Genomic DNA, 18,160 nt, shown 5'->3' with positions numbered 1-18,160 from the left:
TGGACCTCAGAGGCATACCTGCATGTCCCTATCAGACAAGATTGCAGAAGATACCTCAGATTCAAAGCTGGTACAATACACTACCAATTCTCTGCACTGCCCTTTGGCTTATCTACTGTGCCCAGGGTCTTTACAAAGTGCCTGGCACCAGTAATTGCATTTTGCAGACAAAAAGGAATTCAAATACATCCATACCTAGACGACTGCCCTCATTCAAGCAGAGAGAAAGGACATTCTTCTAAAGCATCTGGCGTTTGTAAAAAAAAGTTGCTGATTTCTCTAGGGTACACTGTAAACAAAAAGAAGTCAAAACTAGTGCCCTCACAACAAATAATATTCCTGGGTGCCAGCTTAAATACAATGGCCCAGATGGCTTCTCACGCCAGACAAACAAGGACAACTGACTCAATATTTTCAATTACTGGCAAAAAAAATCCCATCTCCCTGCAAGAAAAATTCTGCAGGCCCTGGGATTCACGGCATCCTGCATACTACTAATCCCATATGCCAGACTGCATATGAGGAAATTACAGTGGTACCTAAAAAGTATTGGGATTCAACACGCTCACAGTTTAGAAGCAGTAATACCAATAATTCCCTGCCTACAACAGGAGTGGTGGGCACAGGCATGTCACCTCAACAAGGGTCAGCCTTTCACTCTACCCACAGCCAGGCAGACTCTAACAACAGATGCTTCGGACTACGCCTGGTGAGCACACATGGCAGGAAAATGTATTCAGGGCAAGTGGACCACAGACCAAATGCATCGTCACATCAATCAAAAAGAGATGTTGGCTGTTCAAAATGCCCTAATAGCTTTCAAGGACCTTCTGCATCCAGGACAATTACTATTGAAGACGGACAACACCACAATAATGTGGTACATAAACAAGCAAGGGGTCACTCATTCTTATCCCCTATGCAGGCAAACCATGACCTTGTGGAACACAGCTCTAACTTATCAAGTTCATCTGCAAGCACAATTCCTGCCAGGAAAGAAAAATACTCTGGCAGACGATCTAAGCAGAAATATCATGGACCCTCACAAATGGAAATTGAATCCACAAATCTTCAGCATGGCAACGCAAAAATGGGGATGCCCAGACATAGATCGTTTTGCCTCCCCACTAAATTGCCAACTACAAAAATTCTGCACAAGGACTTACCACACACAAGCATGGAAAGTGGATGCTCTTTCATTCAGCTGGAAAAGCCTAAAAGTTTATGCCTTCCCACCACTCTCTCTCATTTCAAAGGTACTCCTAAAAGCCAGACAAGAAAAACCACAGATGATCCTGATTGCTCCAGACTGGCCACGCCAGCACTGGTACCCAATCTTAAAGAACTTGGCTCAAGGCCCACCATGGATTATGCCTCAAATTTCACACCTCCTGACTCAACAAAACAATCAGATCCTGCACAGTCAGCTCAAGACCCTAAACCTGGCTGCATGGCAGATTCATTAGCCAAACAGGCAACACCTCTTTCTAAAGCTGTTATGGATGTCATTTTGGAGGCCAGGAGGCCTAGCACCAGGAAATCTTACTCAGAAAAATGGAAGAGATTCTGTGCCTGGAACCAGGCTCATCCCTTGCTAAAGCAGTATCTCAGAGGGGCAAAAAACATAAGACTGCTCCGGAGAGCACCAACTTGGGACCTCAATTTTGTTTTGGAAAAACTGACCCTGCCACCTTTTGAGCCAGCCAATACAGCCAATCTAAAATTTTTATCATGGAAAACAGCTCTGCTCCTGGCAGTAACTTCGGCACGAAGAGTCTCAGAGCTACAGGCATTAATGGCAGTGGAACCTTTTATAATTTTTCATCAGGACAGGGTTTCTTTAAGGACAGACCATACCTTTATGCCAAAGGTAGTATCCAGTGTGGCTCTTAACCAGACCATCCATTTGCCAACTTTTTACCCAAACCCCCAGAATAAAGGGGAGAAACTTCTGCACCCTTTGGACATGCACACAGCTACGCTTCTACTTGGACAAAACAAAAACTTTCAGGAAAACTGAGCAACTGTTTGTAGCATATGCTGCAGGATCGCAAGGCAAGGCTATCTCAAAACAGACCATCTCCAAATGGATAGGACACTGTATTCGTTACTGTTACAGCATGGAAAATCAGTCCCTAATAACATTAGGCCACATTCTACCAGGGCAACAGCCACTTCAGCCGTTCTCAGAGGAGTACCAGCCAAGGAGATTTTGGAGGCTGCAACTTGGAGTTCAGTGCACACCTTTACCAAGCATTACCACTTGCCTCTTTACTCTAAATCCAGAGCGGGGTTTGCCACTGCAGTTCTGCAGGGCCTCATAGCCAATCCTAACTCTTTGTAGACCAGCCACCCAACCTTAGCTTTGGGATTCTACCCAAGTGTAATGACTGCAGCAGTGTAACACGATGAACATAGTACAGTTTTGTACCTACCATAAAAGTAGATGTTCGAGTGTTTACACTGCTGCAGTCCAGGTTACCCTCCCTCCATCCCCTCTGTCCTAGCTGGATGTATCTATACCTTTCTATCCTATACAACCTTTGTGGGGTATTTGCTTGTAACTGAAGGTATTGTGTTTATGGCAATATGTATTGCCTACCTACTTGGGGGCACCTGACATCTGGGGCAGGAAAAACTGAAGAAAATGGCATCTGATACATCTTATCTGGCGCACTGACGTCAGGGAAGAGGCAACAGCAACCGATGCCAGACCAAGACTTTGGAACTCAGGCCGACTGCGGGACCGCCTGACGGCAGGATAACCCAAATGTAATGACTGCAGCAGTGTGAACACTCGAACATCTACATTTATGGTAGGTACAAAACTGTACTTTGTGCCCCTCACCAGGCTAGACAAGGAGAAAGTCACGGTAAGTTGCTTGTCAGGTGCTAGAATCTGCCATGTCACGCACGCACTTATCTGTTAAAAACAGGTACCGTTATGACTCAGTCATAGTCCATGTTGGTGTGAATGACGTGAGACATAACTCGCTGGACTATATGAAGAGAGATGATCGAACTCACTAAATGTGTCCCAGGCAGGCATGTCCCTATCCTTATGCAGCATCATACCATCACCCAGCATGATGCCTCAATACAAACAGAAAATGTTTGACTTCAGCAATTAGCTTAGTTTCTGGTGTCATTCTAAGGGGATCCAGTAACCTGACAGCCTGGGAGGACATGAATGACAGACCATGATGCTTCCCAGAGATGGCCTTCATCTGTCTGCCCTGGGCTTTAGGCTTCTGGCAAAGGCTCTTGCCTCCCCATAGTGCTTTTTTTAGGCAAAGTCATGAACACAAAATTACCAGCATGAAAAATTTTGCTAAACGAAATTTAAAGGTCATGCTGCTAAATGCTAGGAGTCCTTGGCATGAAACTGTAGTCATTGCAAGCATTCCTTGCCCTGGAGGATGCTGACATTTGTGCAGTCACTGAACCCTTGTTCAAAGCTACAGAGAGCACCTCAGCCTTACCAGGTTACTCATCCTACCTTACTTTCAGAACCCAAATGGAGGTTAGAAAGCCAAAGGAGGTGGAGTTTTAATATTTGTCAAAGACGTGCACATTTCCAGGCTGGTCAGACATGAAGCACAGGAGATGCTCCAAGCGCAGTTAACTGTTGACAAAACACCTATTCAACTCATACAGACCCCTCGGCCATGGCAGTGCATTGGATCAGCTGGTCGACACCCCTACAAGAGGTGAAAATATTCTGGACCTGGTCCTAACCAACATATGAGTAGCCACTGTAGCACCAGTACAGTGTCATCCTCCTTGGTAAGATCCGACCATAAAGCAATCTCTTTCAAAGTCATCATCTCCCCTGACTCCCCCCTTTGTCAGGGTCAAACAAAAAAATTTTCTAAAGCTGATTACAATCTCCTGAGAGCAGTTATAAGAAGCTTCAGAGCCGCCATCCCTTCAGTTGGCACTAGCACTAATGTCCAAGCCTACACCAAAAAACTATGAGCACCTACATAACTCTGTGGGCTCAGCAATACCTCACAGGACCAAATCAGCTTCCTCGAGGAAGACTAAACCTGTGTAATGGACAGCAGCAATAAACAAACTATAATAAAGCTGTCCAGGACCAAGAAGGAGCAGGTGCCAAGTTTGAAGCAATCTCTCCTTTGTCTGAACAAGCAAATAAGGTCAGTGGTGAAATTCTCTCAGGCTAACTTCGAGTCCATATTGGCCGCATCCACTAAGGGCAATCTCAGCCGCAATCTCAAAGGTAACATCTAAATCTTTTTTGAGCTGGTGGTGAATAGCACCACATACACAAATGCTGTAGATGTAGCCAGCCTGCCGGCAGGCAGTTTCACTGAAAACTTCACTCCCTTGTCTCCCCCCCCCCCCCATCAGTAAACCAGGACATCCCCAGCACCTGCCCCCCTCCCCTCATCACCAGAGAGCAGGCCTTTAATGCCCACTCAAAGGCAGAAAATAGTCTCCATGGGACCCGACAACACCCCTGGCTGTATCCTACATGAACTCGCGCATGAGCTCTCAGCTCCATTAGGCATCCTGTTCAACCAAAGCCTGAGCACCGGCTTCATCCCAGCTGAATGGAGTACAACCACTGCCATCCCTCTGCACAAAGGTGAAGCATCCACTGACCCAGGCAGCTATAGGCCCATCAGGCTAACTAATCTGCAAGGCCATGGAATGCATTATCATGAATTTTATAAACCAGGACATTGTGTGGGTCAAGCGTTTGGAGGTTGCCAGTTTGGTTTTGTCAAAGGGAGCTCATGCCTGTTTAACTTGGTCTTCTTCAAAGCAGTCACCAAAACCATGGATGAGGGGAAGAATGTGTACACTGCCTACCTTGACATAGCCAAAGCTTTCGACACTATTCCCCACTCAGGCGTAATAGATACTCTCCCAGCTAGGCATCAACCCATAAGTTACCAGACGGGTAGTAACTGGCTCACTGATGGAACCCACTCAGTCAAAATAGGGGAAGCCACCTCTAGTAGTAGGCCCGTAATGAGCGGTGTACCCCAAGGATTGGTCTTGGGGCTTCTACTGTTTGGCTATATTTTTTTGAGGTTTAAGCCAAAACCGGTGGTCTGTGGCTGACCAAGTTTGCAGATGACTGCACTTGACGCAGCACATGAAAAAGGCAATCCAAACAGTACCTGTTTTTAACAGACAGGAGTGCGTGCGTGATATGGCAGATTCTAGCACCTGACAAGCAACTAACCATGACTTTCTCCTTGTCTAGCCTGGTGAGGGGCACAACTGTGTCTCGCGATAGTCTCTCCTAGGACTAGTATGTTGGGTTTGTGGCTGGGCCTTAGAGGCTGTGAAACACAGGCATGTGTACTACATGTGATGCTTGGTGCTGTGGGTTGTGATGTGCGTGTGCATTTTTGCTTAGTGGTATGAACTTCTTCCAAGAGGGACTTACCTGAACCAATTACTGGTGCTAGAAACATGGCCTCAAACTGAATGACAAGAAATGCATCATCCCTTTTGGGGAAAATGGCATCTTCACTAATCACAGTAATAATGTACTAAGCATGCAATCAGTAGTGAAGGACTTGGGCACCCAGGTTGACAGCAAACTGACGTTTGACCACCATGTTGCCTCTGTTGTATGGAAGGCTTTCTACATGGCCCACTTCATAAGTAAGGGTATTTCATCCAGGAGCAAGGTCATAACATCCCTGTACTCCTCTTATCAGACCCATTATCAGGTACAGCGCCCCCTTCGGCATGTACCTTGCCAAGCACATGCAGCAGCTGGAAAGACCACAGAGATTCCTGACCAAGAAAATCCAGGGTCTCAAACACCTATCCTGTACAGACAGGCTAAAAGCCCTGTCCCTCTCCTTAGTTCCGTACAGACTACTCTGAGGTGACCTGTGTCTGGCATACAAGACCATCTCAGACCCAGCCCTGATTGAGTTGCTGCATATCCGTAAGTCAAACTCCACTCGTGCAGCCCCGCACACAAGGCCTTAACTTGGTCTGTGACATTAGTAGAACTTGTTGGCGGGATATATTTGTGTCTCAGACTACCCCATCTGTGGAATACACTCCCTCTGCATGTCAAGCAGAGTACCTCACTAGCCCTCTTTTAGAGGAATCTGGACAACTGGATGGGAAACAGAAAATACATCCCTGGGTTCCCACCTCGGTCTCTGCTGGACAGGGGAAACAGGTGCTGACTGTGTGGGAACATGGGTGAAATTCTTGGCTAGGCTTATAAGGGCCTCTGGGCCAGTAGTGTAGTATCATCCCATGAACCTGTGGCAGATGTCTGTCCGATGTCAGCCTACGTGTGACGTACCACGCACCCTATTATAGTGAATCTTTTGTATACCGGCCAAACTTCATGTTATGAATACTACAACAGAGAAAAGAGGGACATCTATTGTTATAGTAAGATTTTATGCAAATATTCTATTTTCTAATAGATCATTGTTGCAGGAGCCCTCCTTCCCTTCAGCCCCCTTATTTTGGCTGTTTTTTTTTTTTTTGTATTGCCAAGTTGTGGATGTATAGATCTTTGTATACATAATTTACTGTTGGGCTCGTTTCATAATATCATTTCAGGGCTCTTGCCTCTGTTGTGTATAGAAAAAGCTCTGAAATAACTGGTGCTGTAACTGACTTTATAGAGTTCCCCTTGAGCACTTGACACAGCACATGAAAAAGGCAACCCAAAGCTTTGAAAACTGACTAGTCGGAGTGTAGGATCCAAATAGCTTTGGGCTATTACAACAGCAATATATTAGAACATCTGTTTTGGTAAGTTTACTTAAACAACTGTACTTTTTATGTGAACATGTTTGTAGAACAAAGTGGAGTTAATTTTGTAACTCCCCTGGCCATTTCATAATGAGCTGAACCTGGCAAGACTGACATGCCCATTTTTGCAAACTTGAATGTACCAAGATTTTCTTTTTTGTTTTACTTGCAGTTGGTCCGCATTGCCAAAGTGCTAGGTACAGATGAACTTTTTGGTTACCTCAAGAAATATCATATCGATTTGGACCCAAGGTTTAATGACATACTTGGACAGTAAGTATGCAAATTCTGTTATCCTATCACATGTACAATGTAAACGAGTTAACTGCAGTAAACCACCAAGAATGCAGTTACTCTGTTCAAGGAAAATAAGTCCACAGTAGTAGAAACGCTTAATTTATTAAATGAGATAAAATCTTTCGGGATACACCCTTCCTCAGTTATTACAATTCATTTAAAAACACAGTGCATTTTATATCTTCTATTGCATAGTAGCACATGACACAGCCAGTCAGTAGAACAACAAATTCAATTTACAATCATTAAATAAAACATAAAATACATAAATACTATAAATTTTTGTTAAATAAATGTATAGGCATTACTAAAAAGACACTATCATGTCATTTATGTTGCATTTGTTTCTCCATTAAATATGGCTTTTATAGTTGTCATTATTGTTTAAACAAGGAAACTTAGCATCTAGTCTAGTAATCCACCCATACTCGGCGATGCCCAGTTTATTATTTACATACCCTCCTCTTATAATCTGAAGTAGTTAACTTCATTTGTGCATCAACCTATGGGTCTTCGGATCCATATCGGATTTGAGCCGGCAGTTTCCAACAGCTGAGATCCGAGCTCCAAGCTCCTCCCCTACCCATAATCCCCTGCCATCCCTACTTGACCTCAGGTCTAGTTTGCCACGGTTGAAGCCAGCAGCTTGATCTTTGAGTTCCAGGCATTGGGATTTTCTAATCAAGACTTTGTGAGGAAAAATTTGTCTTTTCTTTACTTTCCTGTCAAAAAGTGTTGTGTGTGTGTTGCTTCCCCTTGTAGTTTTCTTCGCTACAAATTTTAATTTTAGCTCCCCCCCCCCCCCTCGTGAGAGCGTTAGGGCGTGTGTCTGTGTGTGCTTGGGGCCTAGTGTGTGTGTCTTTCTTACAATGTCTGAGGCCCCAAAGACATCCTTTTCTAAATGTACCAAGTGTGGCCATAAGCTATCCCCAGCGGATGGCCACACTCGGTGCGTTTTGTGCCTTGGGATTGAACACCTCTCCTCTGGTTGCACTATTTGTGCGGCGTTCAACCCCAGGGCACTTAAGGACCGGAGGTTGAAGTTGATTCTGGCGGGACTTCTGCTCCGACCTCCGGACCCCCGTGGTGCCTGCCGCAGCTGCGGCAGTACCCACGACTGCTTCCCTTCCCCTGGCCGGGACTCAACCTCCCACCTCGGGCCAGGAGGATAGGGAAGCCAGAAAAGAGAAGCGCAGGGAGAAGCGCCACAAGCGGTGGGCCGAGGCCTCTTCTTCGGCCCCTCTAGCTAAGCGGCTTCTCCCTCCAAGACCTCCGAGCCTTCTCCTTCCTGGCTCCGGTTACCTTGCTTCTCACCGGGACTGGAGGAGGAGGATGCCCGGTCGCCCTAGAGGTCATCGAGGCGGCACTCCCGTCCCGCCTCTGTGACTTCGTCCAGGTCCACCAAAAGCTTAATGGACGCAGATGATAAGATTCCTCCAGGCCCAGCTGCAGATGGGAGTGCTCCTGCCCCCCCCTCTGGGGGGGGAGCTCGACCCCCTTTTTCGCCCCGATAGCTTTCTCCAACCTGCTTCCCAGGTTTGGAGTCCTCTGAGCCGAGTGGCGTTGGAGCCGGGGGGGTGTCGGCGCCGATAGTATCGGGTACTACAGCGCCCTCGAGTCTGTCAGGTCCCTTTTTGGCGGATCCGAGCAATCGGAGCCGAGAGCCGAGCTTTGGATCTGAGGGTGTCAGTGTGCCTTCGGCTCCGTCCAGGTCAGAGCATACTGGCCCGTCGGATCCAATAGCGTCGGCTCCGACCCCGATCCGCTCGTCTGATCCGAGGGAGGGTTTGCTCTCGGATCCCAGAGAGAGCAGCTCTCCTTCAGCTTTCGACGTGGTGGAGAGGGCTCTGTCGAGGGATTCCAGGCCCCCTGGCCACAGCTACGGCTCCACCCCGCACTCCCTCTCAGTTGGCTCTGACTTGTATATCACCCAGCCCCAGAGACAGCCTGCTCTAACGTCCCAGGTAGTTCCCTTGTTGGGACATGAGCCTGGTGAGGCCTCCTCGGATAGCCCCCCCCCCCCGAGAAAGTCCCTCACAAGCGCAAAAGGAGGCACTTGGACTGCCCTGAGTCCTTGACCGAGGACACAGATTTGGAGGAAGGGGAAGGCTCCCCAAGATCACCCCCCGAAGATGTCTCCTTTGGAGACATCATGGAGATGCTCAGAATAAGGGGAGGGTGGTCCGCCCCAAAGCCTACCTCAGACGAATTTGTGTTCCTGGAGGCGTTTGAAGCATGCCAGTCTACCTCTTGGGTGTCCCCTCCAGCCGACCCCCTGGTAGACCTGATCACTACCAGGGCGTGGAAGGAGCCGGACACTTTGGAGCCAGTCCCGAAGAGGCCTGATAGGATGCTTAGTCCCCCCTCCGACAGAGTGCACTGAAGTAAAGGATCCCCGGTAGATGCCATGTTGGTGGCGGCAGCCACCAAGAGGGAAATGGCCCAAGAATGTTCCTCGTTCCATCCTCCTAGCAAGGAGTTTCAGGCAATGGACCGCCTTGGGAAGCAAGTCTTCAGTTCAGCTACCTTCTCGGTAAGGTCACTGAACTACATGGCACATGTCATACGGCTCCAGCGAGACCTTATTAAAGAGTACGCTGGGTCGCCCCCGGAGTCCATGTCGGCGGAGGACAAGCAGGTGTACTCTACCCGAATGGCCACTCTTGGGTCTACTTCTTATACCTCTATGCGGATACTATCCCATGCTACAGAAGGAGCCGCTAGAGCTAGCGGAGCGGGCGTCGTCGTGAGGCGACAGGCGTGGCTCCGCCACTGTGATTTCGCGGAACCCTTTAAGGCATCGTTCGCTAATGCCCCATTCGATGGTTCTGCCCTCTTTGGCAAAACCGTACGTGAAACTTTAGTCCAGAGCGAGAAGGACGGGAAGACATTGTCTGCCGTCGGAGTCCGCTTCTCTGCTCTCCAGAGGTCTTTCTCCAAGAATGAAAAGGGACAGAAGAAGATGTGGTTCCGGAAGTCGCAACAGTCCCGTGACGCTCCAGACATCCAGTCCTTCTGAGGCAGAGGAGGACAAGGGTGGACACCGCCCTAGAGGCAGAGGGGGTCCAAGGAGTTTTGGGTCCAGAAAATCGTTCTCTGATCGGTTCACGCAGCAACCCTGAGGGGTTACCCGACTGCTCCACTCTGGAGGCAGTCGGGGGGGGGGGGGTTTCGAGGCACCTGGCAGCTTGGGAGTCCATCACGACAGATCACTGGGTGCTTCGTATCATATCCAGAGGTTACCAAATCCCCCTCGCAATCCCAGATCCCTCCCCGATGTCCCCCCCGATCAGAGGGAGGCCACGGCTGCGGAAATCCAGCAGCTGCTAGAAAAAAGAGCCATTCAGCACGTCTCCCCAGACCAATTTGGATCGGGCTTTTACTCCAGGTTCTTCTTGGTTCCAAAAAAGACGGGGGACTTTAGGCCAATCCTCTATCTATCCCTCTTGAACCTGTCAGTAACCAAAGAAAAGTTCCGGATGGTCACACTTCAATCCATTCTCCCCCTCTTGCAAGAGAACGACTGGATGTGCTCTATAGACCTCAAGGATGCGTACTACCACATCTTGATGGACAGACGCTCCAGGAGGTTCCTTCGCTTCCGGCTAGGAGCCAGTCATTACCAATTCAGGGTCCTCCCCTTTGGTCTCACCACAGCCCCCAGGGTGTTTACCAAGGTTTTGTCAGTGATAGCGGCCCACCTGAGACTCCAGGGAATTCAGGTCTTCCCCTACCTGGACGAATGGCTCCTGACCGCCCCCACAAGGCATCTACTCTGCGCGGCCAGGGACTCTTTCCTCCATCTAGCTCCCCGGCTGGGGATCACAGTCAGTGTAGAGAAATCTTCCCTCCTGCCGACCCAAATCATAGACTTCATCGGGGCCAGATTGGATACATGCCAGCTCCTAGCCTTCTTGACTTCGGACCGGCTTCGAACCCTGAGACTCCATGTGCAGGCCATTCTTCAATCCCCATCTCCTTCAGCAGCTTTGGTCCTGAGGGCCCTAGGGTCGATGGCATCTGCCATCACCTGCTGCCCATGGCGCGTTTGAACATGAGGGTCCTGCAGTGGACCCTCCAAGTCCAATGGTCCTTCCTGCATTACCCTCTAAACCATCCCATTCGCCTCAGCAGGGTTTGCAGGAAGGCCCTCCTGTGGTCGGCCCTTTGCTATGTCCCATCCCCTAACCATGGTGACCACGGACGCCTCTCGCCTTGGGGGGGGGCATTGTCTAGGCAGGACAGTCCAAGGCACGTGGGACCACACGGAGACCTCGCTGCATATCAGTGTCCTAGAGATGAGGGCGGTGCTGTTGGCGTTGCAAGCACTCCAGAGCCTTCTTCCCATGGGGACTATTGCTGTCCAGACAGACAGCATGTTGGTAGTCTGGTATGTCAACAAACAAGGGGGAACCAGGTCCTATCCACTTTGCCGAGAGGCCATGAGAGTGTGGGAATGGGCGATCTCCACCAACCGCTTTCTCATAGCGACGCACATTCCGGGATGGTCCAACATCCTAGCGGACAGACGGAGTCGCACGATTCTCTTGCCGTACGAGTGGTCTCTGAATCCCGAAGTAGCGAAACAAATATTCTCCAAATTGGGTCAACCTTGTTGCGATCTTTTTGCTTCTCCCTCAAACACGAAGTGCAACAACTACTTCGCTCTAATTCCCCCACCCGGGGAATCCACCCGAGATGCTCTGGCACATGCTTGGCCACCCGGTCTCCTTTATGCTTATCCTCCTCTTCCTCTAATGCTGAAGTTCTTATAGAAACCCATTCGCTGGGGAGCAGAATAATCCTCATTGCCCCATTCTGGCCTCGTCAGGCTTGGTTCCCTTATCTATGGTCTCATCTAGTGAATCCTCCCTGGATTCTGGATCCCATCCCGGATCTGATCTCGCACCCATTAGACCTTCCGATCCCGAATCTGGACAATCTGAAGCTCACGGCTTGGTTGCTCCAGTTCCACTCCTCGCTAGGACTCCTGGTATCTGTTCTCCGGTCAAAGCTATCTTAGTGGCGGCCCACAAGCCGTCTACTAGAAGACTTTATGATAGCAAATGGAAACGTTTTTCTGTTTGGGCGGAGCAACAAAACATAGACCCCCTTTACGGCTCCGTTGCCCGCGGTTAGACTTTTTGTCAGGACTTTTTGACCAAGGAGCCAGCTCTTCCATGGTCAGAGTTTAGCTGGCAGCAATTTCACATTATCACGTGGGGAGTGACCTAGGCCCTTTGATCTCAACCAGATTGTGTAAAGCCTTTTTGAAGGGTACCTTCCTACTAAGACCCCCGGTGAAGGACGTAGTCCCTCCTTGGGATTTAGCGCTCGTGCTCCAGGCTTTGACAGCTCCTCCCTTTGAGCCTGCAGCTTCAGTGGATCTTAAACTATTATCCTGGAAAACAGCCTTTCTCGTCGCTATCACTTCGGCCAGAAGGGTTTCTGAACTACAAGCCCTTTCCACCAAGCCACCGTATTTGACTTTTCACAAAGACAGAGTATCCCTCAGGACCAATCCCTCCTTTCTTCCTAAGATTGCTTCCGAATCAAATATCAATCAAAATATTAACTTACCTGTCTTCTTTCCCAATTACCAAAACAAAGGCGAATATAAATTGCACTCGGATGTTCATAGACAACTACGTTTCTACTTGCACAGAACAGCTGGTCATAGGCAATCAGACCAGCTATTTATTTCCTTTGCTAAAACTAATTTTGGAAAGTCAGTTTCTAAAGTCGCACTGTCCAGATGGATTTCAGTGTATTCTACTAGCATATGAAAGTTCTGACCGGCCCACATCCCAAGGAGTCCACGCCCATTCTACTAGGTCAGTTTCCACCTCTGCTGCCTTTCATTCTAGAGTCTCATTGGATGAAATTTGTTCGGCAGCCACTTGGGCTTCATCTCGTACCTTTATTAATCATAAGTTGGACCTGGTCTCCAGAGGGAGAGCATCCTTTGGCTCTGCAGTGCTCCGGAACATCCTTCCATGAGGACCTCCCAAGATTTAGGTAGCTGGGGACTCTGGTCCCATAGGTTGATGCACAAATGAAGTTAACTACTTCAGATTAAGAAGTTATGTACTCACCATAACGTTCCATCTGAGTAGGTAAACTTCATTTGGCAGCAACCGTTCCCCCCTCCTTCCCCCTGACCGGATGTTTATATTACTCATTGTCATCTGATTGTATCGAGGTCAGACCATAGACTGGCTATTTGGTGCAGGTCCTGCATTAGGCAAACTCGATCTGAGGTCAGGTAGGGATGGCAGGGGATTACGGGTAGGGGGAGGAGCTTGGAGCTCAGATCTCAGCTGTTGGAAACTGCCGGCTCGGATCGGATATGGATCCAAAGGACCCATAGGTTGCTGCCAAATGAAGTTTACCTACTCAGATGGAAAGTTATGGTGAGTACATAACTTCTTATTCCTTTGAACAACTTCCAATACCTTAAATTTAAAAGCATGTGTGCTTCCATATTCATTCACATGTCTAGCCAAGGCATTTGTTAATATGTTTCTTCTTATATCAGACTTGTGCTCTATTATTCGATCTTTCAATTGTCTTGAACATTTTCCTACATAGAAACATGTACATCTTATACACGTGCCCAAGTAAACAACTAATGATGTATTTACATGTTGCTTGATACCTTATATTAAACTTGTACTTAGTTATTGGATGTTCAAATTCTAGCAGATTACAGATATTATTGCAGCAGCTACAGCTATAGTATGGCAAAGTACCACATCTGTCACTAAAAGTTGTAGTATTGACCTTAAAGTCCTTATAATTGCCTTCATAGGTTCTTACTGTTTCTATAAGTAAAATATGGTTTATTTCCCAAAATACTTAATTCCGGCATAGAAGTTAATATCCGCCAGTTTCTTGTAATAATAATAGCTATATCCAGAATCATTCTAAGTTATGTAGCGTATCTTAAGTTTTTTATTTGTAGTATGCAATAAAGTTGGGCTTTCTATCACTATATCACTAAAGTAAGGAGGAGCAACAGTCATTCTATTAAAAATTTCCATCATTATTCTAGATACCATTTCCTTTTTATACCCTCTATTCACAAAATCATCCATCAGTTGTTTCATTTGCTCTGCACATTTATCATTATCAGTATTATACTACTTTGTAGCAACTGTGCCTTTGCTATTCCACGAAAAACATGCGTAGCATGCATACTTACCAGCATGTGTATACTTGTTCACCTGAATATCCTTATGTACACATGTTCTTATCATTCCAGAATTGTTAGTAAGCTGTACGTCAAGATAGAATAATTTATTACTAGAGCAATTCATTATAAACTATAAAAAGGATGTAGTGCTGTTTATATACTCAACAAATTCTTTCAGAAGCTCCTAACTTCCATTTCAGATTAGAAAGTAATCATCTACAAAACGCTGATAAAATAAAACCCTCTCTATATTAATTTTTATCACTGTATATAATTTGTTTTCCCATTAATTTAATGTAATGTTGGCATATGTATTGGCCATGGGCATACCCATAGTTGCAAATAAGGTTGACCATCAAAAAGGAAAGCATTTTTAGTTAATACTATCTCTATCATACTACATAAATTTTCTATTGCTCTTCCAGTCATATGCCAACATTACATTAAATGTCTGTGAAAACAAATTTATATACAGTGATAAAAATTAATATAGAGAGAGTTTTATTTTATCAGCATTTTGTAAATTATTGCTTTCTAATTTGGAAAGGAAGTGAGGAGCTCCTGAAAGAATTTGTTGAGTTTATAAACAGCAGTACATCCTTTTTAAAGTTTACAATGAATTGCTCTAGTAATTATCCTATCTTGATGTACAGCTTACTAATGATTCTGGAATGATAAGAACATGTGCATAATAAGGATATTCAGGTGAATAAGTATATACATGCTGATAGCATGCATGCTAGGCATGTTTTTCCTGGAATAGTAAAGGCACAGTTTCTACAAATAAGTAGACTGAATACTTAAAATGATAAATGTGCAGAGCAAATGAAACAACTGATGGATGATTTTGTGAATAGAGGGTATAAAAAGGAAATGGTATCTAGAATAATGATGGAAATTTTAATAGAATGACAGTTGCTCCTCCTTACTTTAGTGATACAGTGATAGAAAGCCCATCTTTATTGCATGCTACAAATAAAAAAAACTTAAGATACGCTATATAACAACTTATAATAGAATGACTCTGGATATAGAGAATATTATTAAAAGAAACTGGTAGATATTAATTTCTATGCCAGAATTAAGTATTTTGGGAAATAAGCCATATTTTACTTATAGAAACGGCATGAACCTAAGAAGGCAATTATGTTATAAGGACTTTAAGGTCAATACCACAACAACTTTTAGTGACAGATGTGGCACTTTGCCATGCTATAATTGTAGTTGCTGCAAGATCTGTAATCTGTTAGAATTTGAACATCGAATAACGAAGTACAAGTTTAATGTAAGGTATCAAGCAACATGTAATACATCATTTGTTTGCTTGGGCACATGCATAAGATGTACATGTTTCTATGTAGGAAAATGCTCAAGACGATTGAAAGATCGAATAATCGAGCACAAGTCTGATACAAGAAGAAACGTATTAACAAATGCCTTGGCTAGACGTGAATGAATATGGTAGCACACATGCCTTTAAATTTAAGGTATTGGAAGTTGTTCAAAGGAATATAAGAGGAGGGGATATAAATAATAAACTGGACATTGCTGAGTATGGGTGGATTACTAGACTAGATGCTGATAAGTTTCATGGTAAAAACAATATGATAACTATAAAGCCATATTTAATGGAGAAACAAATGCAATATAAATGACATGATAGTGTGTCCTTTTAATAATGCCTATACATTTATTTAACGAAAATGTATAGTATTTATGTATTTTATGTTTTATTTAGTTAATGACTATGAATCAAATTTGTTATATTGGCTGGCTGTGTCATGTGTTAATATGCAATAGAAGATATAAAATGCACTATTTTTAAATGAATTGTAATGATAACTGAGGTGAAGGGTGTATCCCAAAAGCTTTTATCTCGTTTAATAAATTGTGTTTCTGCTACTGTGGACTTGTTTTCCTTGAATATCCTATCACATGTACCAGGCTTGATTCTATTATAGAAACAGTGGATTAGTTGACTAAAACATTAGATTGCTATTATAAAGTATTTCTGATTTATTATTAATTTTGTGTCTCATTTATTTTACAAATTGCCTTTTTTTCTTTGTGTTATGTGTCATACCTCACTGGCTTAGTATTAACTTCTCTCTAATCTTGGCTGTTGTATTGGCCCCTCCACACCTGTTTCTTACATTTTCTTAACAGTAATACTTCTGTTGCAACCACCTAAGTTAAGTTGACATGTATTTGAATTGTTTTCTACAGTCAGTCTGTTTAATTGAATGCCTTTGGACTGGTGTTTGTGTTGTATATCATTGCTTTTGTTTTTTTTTTTTTGTTATGGAAAGGACTCTGGCAGTAGTTGAAAAAGGGTCTTTTGGATCTGACTACTAGTTAATAGCTGAAAAAAAGGTTTATGAAGAGATAATTACTTCTACATTTGGCTCTGGTGTTTTTCTTCACTTAGTCAAAGTCATCAAGTCGTTGCCTACAAGCTCTTTGCATGCTTCGGGGGGGGGGGGGGACTTTTACTGTGTTCTTGACTTTAATTCTAAGTCTTTTGGTTGTCTTGTAGTTTATATGTTTTTGTTGTATTTCAGTATTTTTCATAACTGTTTCTCTATCCTGTCCAGTGTTCTGGTAGTACATATGCAGTTGTGTAGGTCTGGATATGTTACAGTTTTGTTATTCCTGGAGTGAAGTACACAAGCTAGTACTGGCTTCATTCAGACCAAAAAAATCAAGAGGGTCCTGACATTGCTTTGCAGGAGTCCTCCAACTATCCAACGGTTTGGAGGGACAGCTTCATCTCTGAGAAGATGCCATTGCTCAGGAAGAGACTTTCCTTCCATGTAAAGCAAAGCTCATCCCTGTCCATATCCAAGCACAACTTGGATCTATGGAAGGGAAACAGAAAATTTACCACAGGACTGCCTCCTGTACTACTAATGAACAGCGGTGGCTCCTAAAATGCTTTATCCTATGCATGGGTCTCCCCAAATTACCTGTGGTATGATCCCAGTTATTCTCACTATGGGGGTAGTATGCAGTTATTAATGGGATGGGTAAGGCCAGTGTTACACCAAATGGGATAGTTTAATTCAAGAACTAAAATGGAGATTGGCTAGGCTTAAAATGAACTTCAAGGGCAGCTACCCTAGTGCTCAACTATGAACTAGTGTTGTGGTCACTGTTTTACTCTAGGGAACTCCTCACTCAAAACAGTGACTTATTATTACTAAGGTTTTCAAGAACTTTTTAAACGATGTCAGTCATGTCATTACTTATGTAAATTCCATGCAGACCTCATTGCTTCTGTAGCTGAAAAAAAGATTGAATGTGTTGTCTGACCTTCGTTTATGCATTGCTGTACTTGTGGATTGTTTTTTGTGACTGGCCTTGCATAAGGCTTTTTTCATTTTCTCGAGTCGTATATCTTCAGAGGTGGCATAACTCAATTTCTGATTAAATTATTTTTCTGTTCAGGAACTTAAAGAAAATAAAAACACGTTTCCTTCAAGTAAGGGCCCATTGTATGCAACCACAACTTAGCACTGTTAGACTGTTGATGAAGCCTCACTACACATAAATGACTTGGAGGTTTATGTGAACTGAAGGGTCTGCCACATTTTTCCTGCACGACATTGAGCCACTTGATTCTTGGGTAGGTGTCATCATGGCCTGGGACGTTAACAAACAAGGATGTACCAAGTCTTGCTGAATAATCAAAATGTAGTAACTATAGTTTGACCTGTATGTTGAGCTGCTAACCCAACCACTTTTCTGCATACACATAATCTGGCAATTACCAGTATAAAGACTTACATGATCTGTATAATAAGAGAATCCGTTGTTTTGACATGTGGCTGTATGTAAGGTAACTGAGAAAAATCATTGTACTGTTTAATGTGTACCACTTGCGTTCTTGTTGGATTT

General features: G+C 44.9%; 1 protein-coding gene across 1 annotated transcript in view; it reads left to right on the top strand.

Moving 5' to 3' along the window:
* The window catches only part of LOC122810122 (casein kinase II subunit alpha'), a 1,273,718-nt gene that overhangs the window by 908,968 nt on the left and 346,590 nt on the right, over positions 1-18,160 (top strand). The window contains exon 6 of the mRNA XM_044081598.1: positions 6,944-7,044. Within this exon, the coding sequence (XP_043937533.1) occupies positions 6,944-7,044 (101 nt within the window). The remainder of the gene's footprint in view (positions 1-6,943; positions 7,045-18,160) is intronic.

This window comes from Protopterus annectens, chromosome 8.part1 (genome assembly GCF_019279795.1).
Source record: "Protopterus annectens isolate FY-2018-M chromosome 8.part1, PAN1.0, whole genome shotgun sequence".
NCBI lineage: Eukaryota > Metazoa > Chordata > Ceratodontiformes > Protopteridae > Protopterus > Protopterus annectens.
The sequence above is the reverse complement of the archived record's forward strand: the minus strand, read 5'-3'. Positions and strand labels throughout refer to the sequence as shown.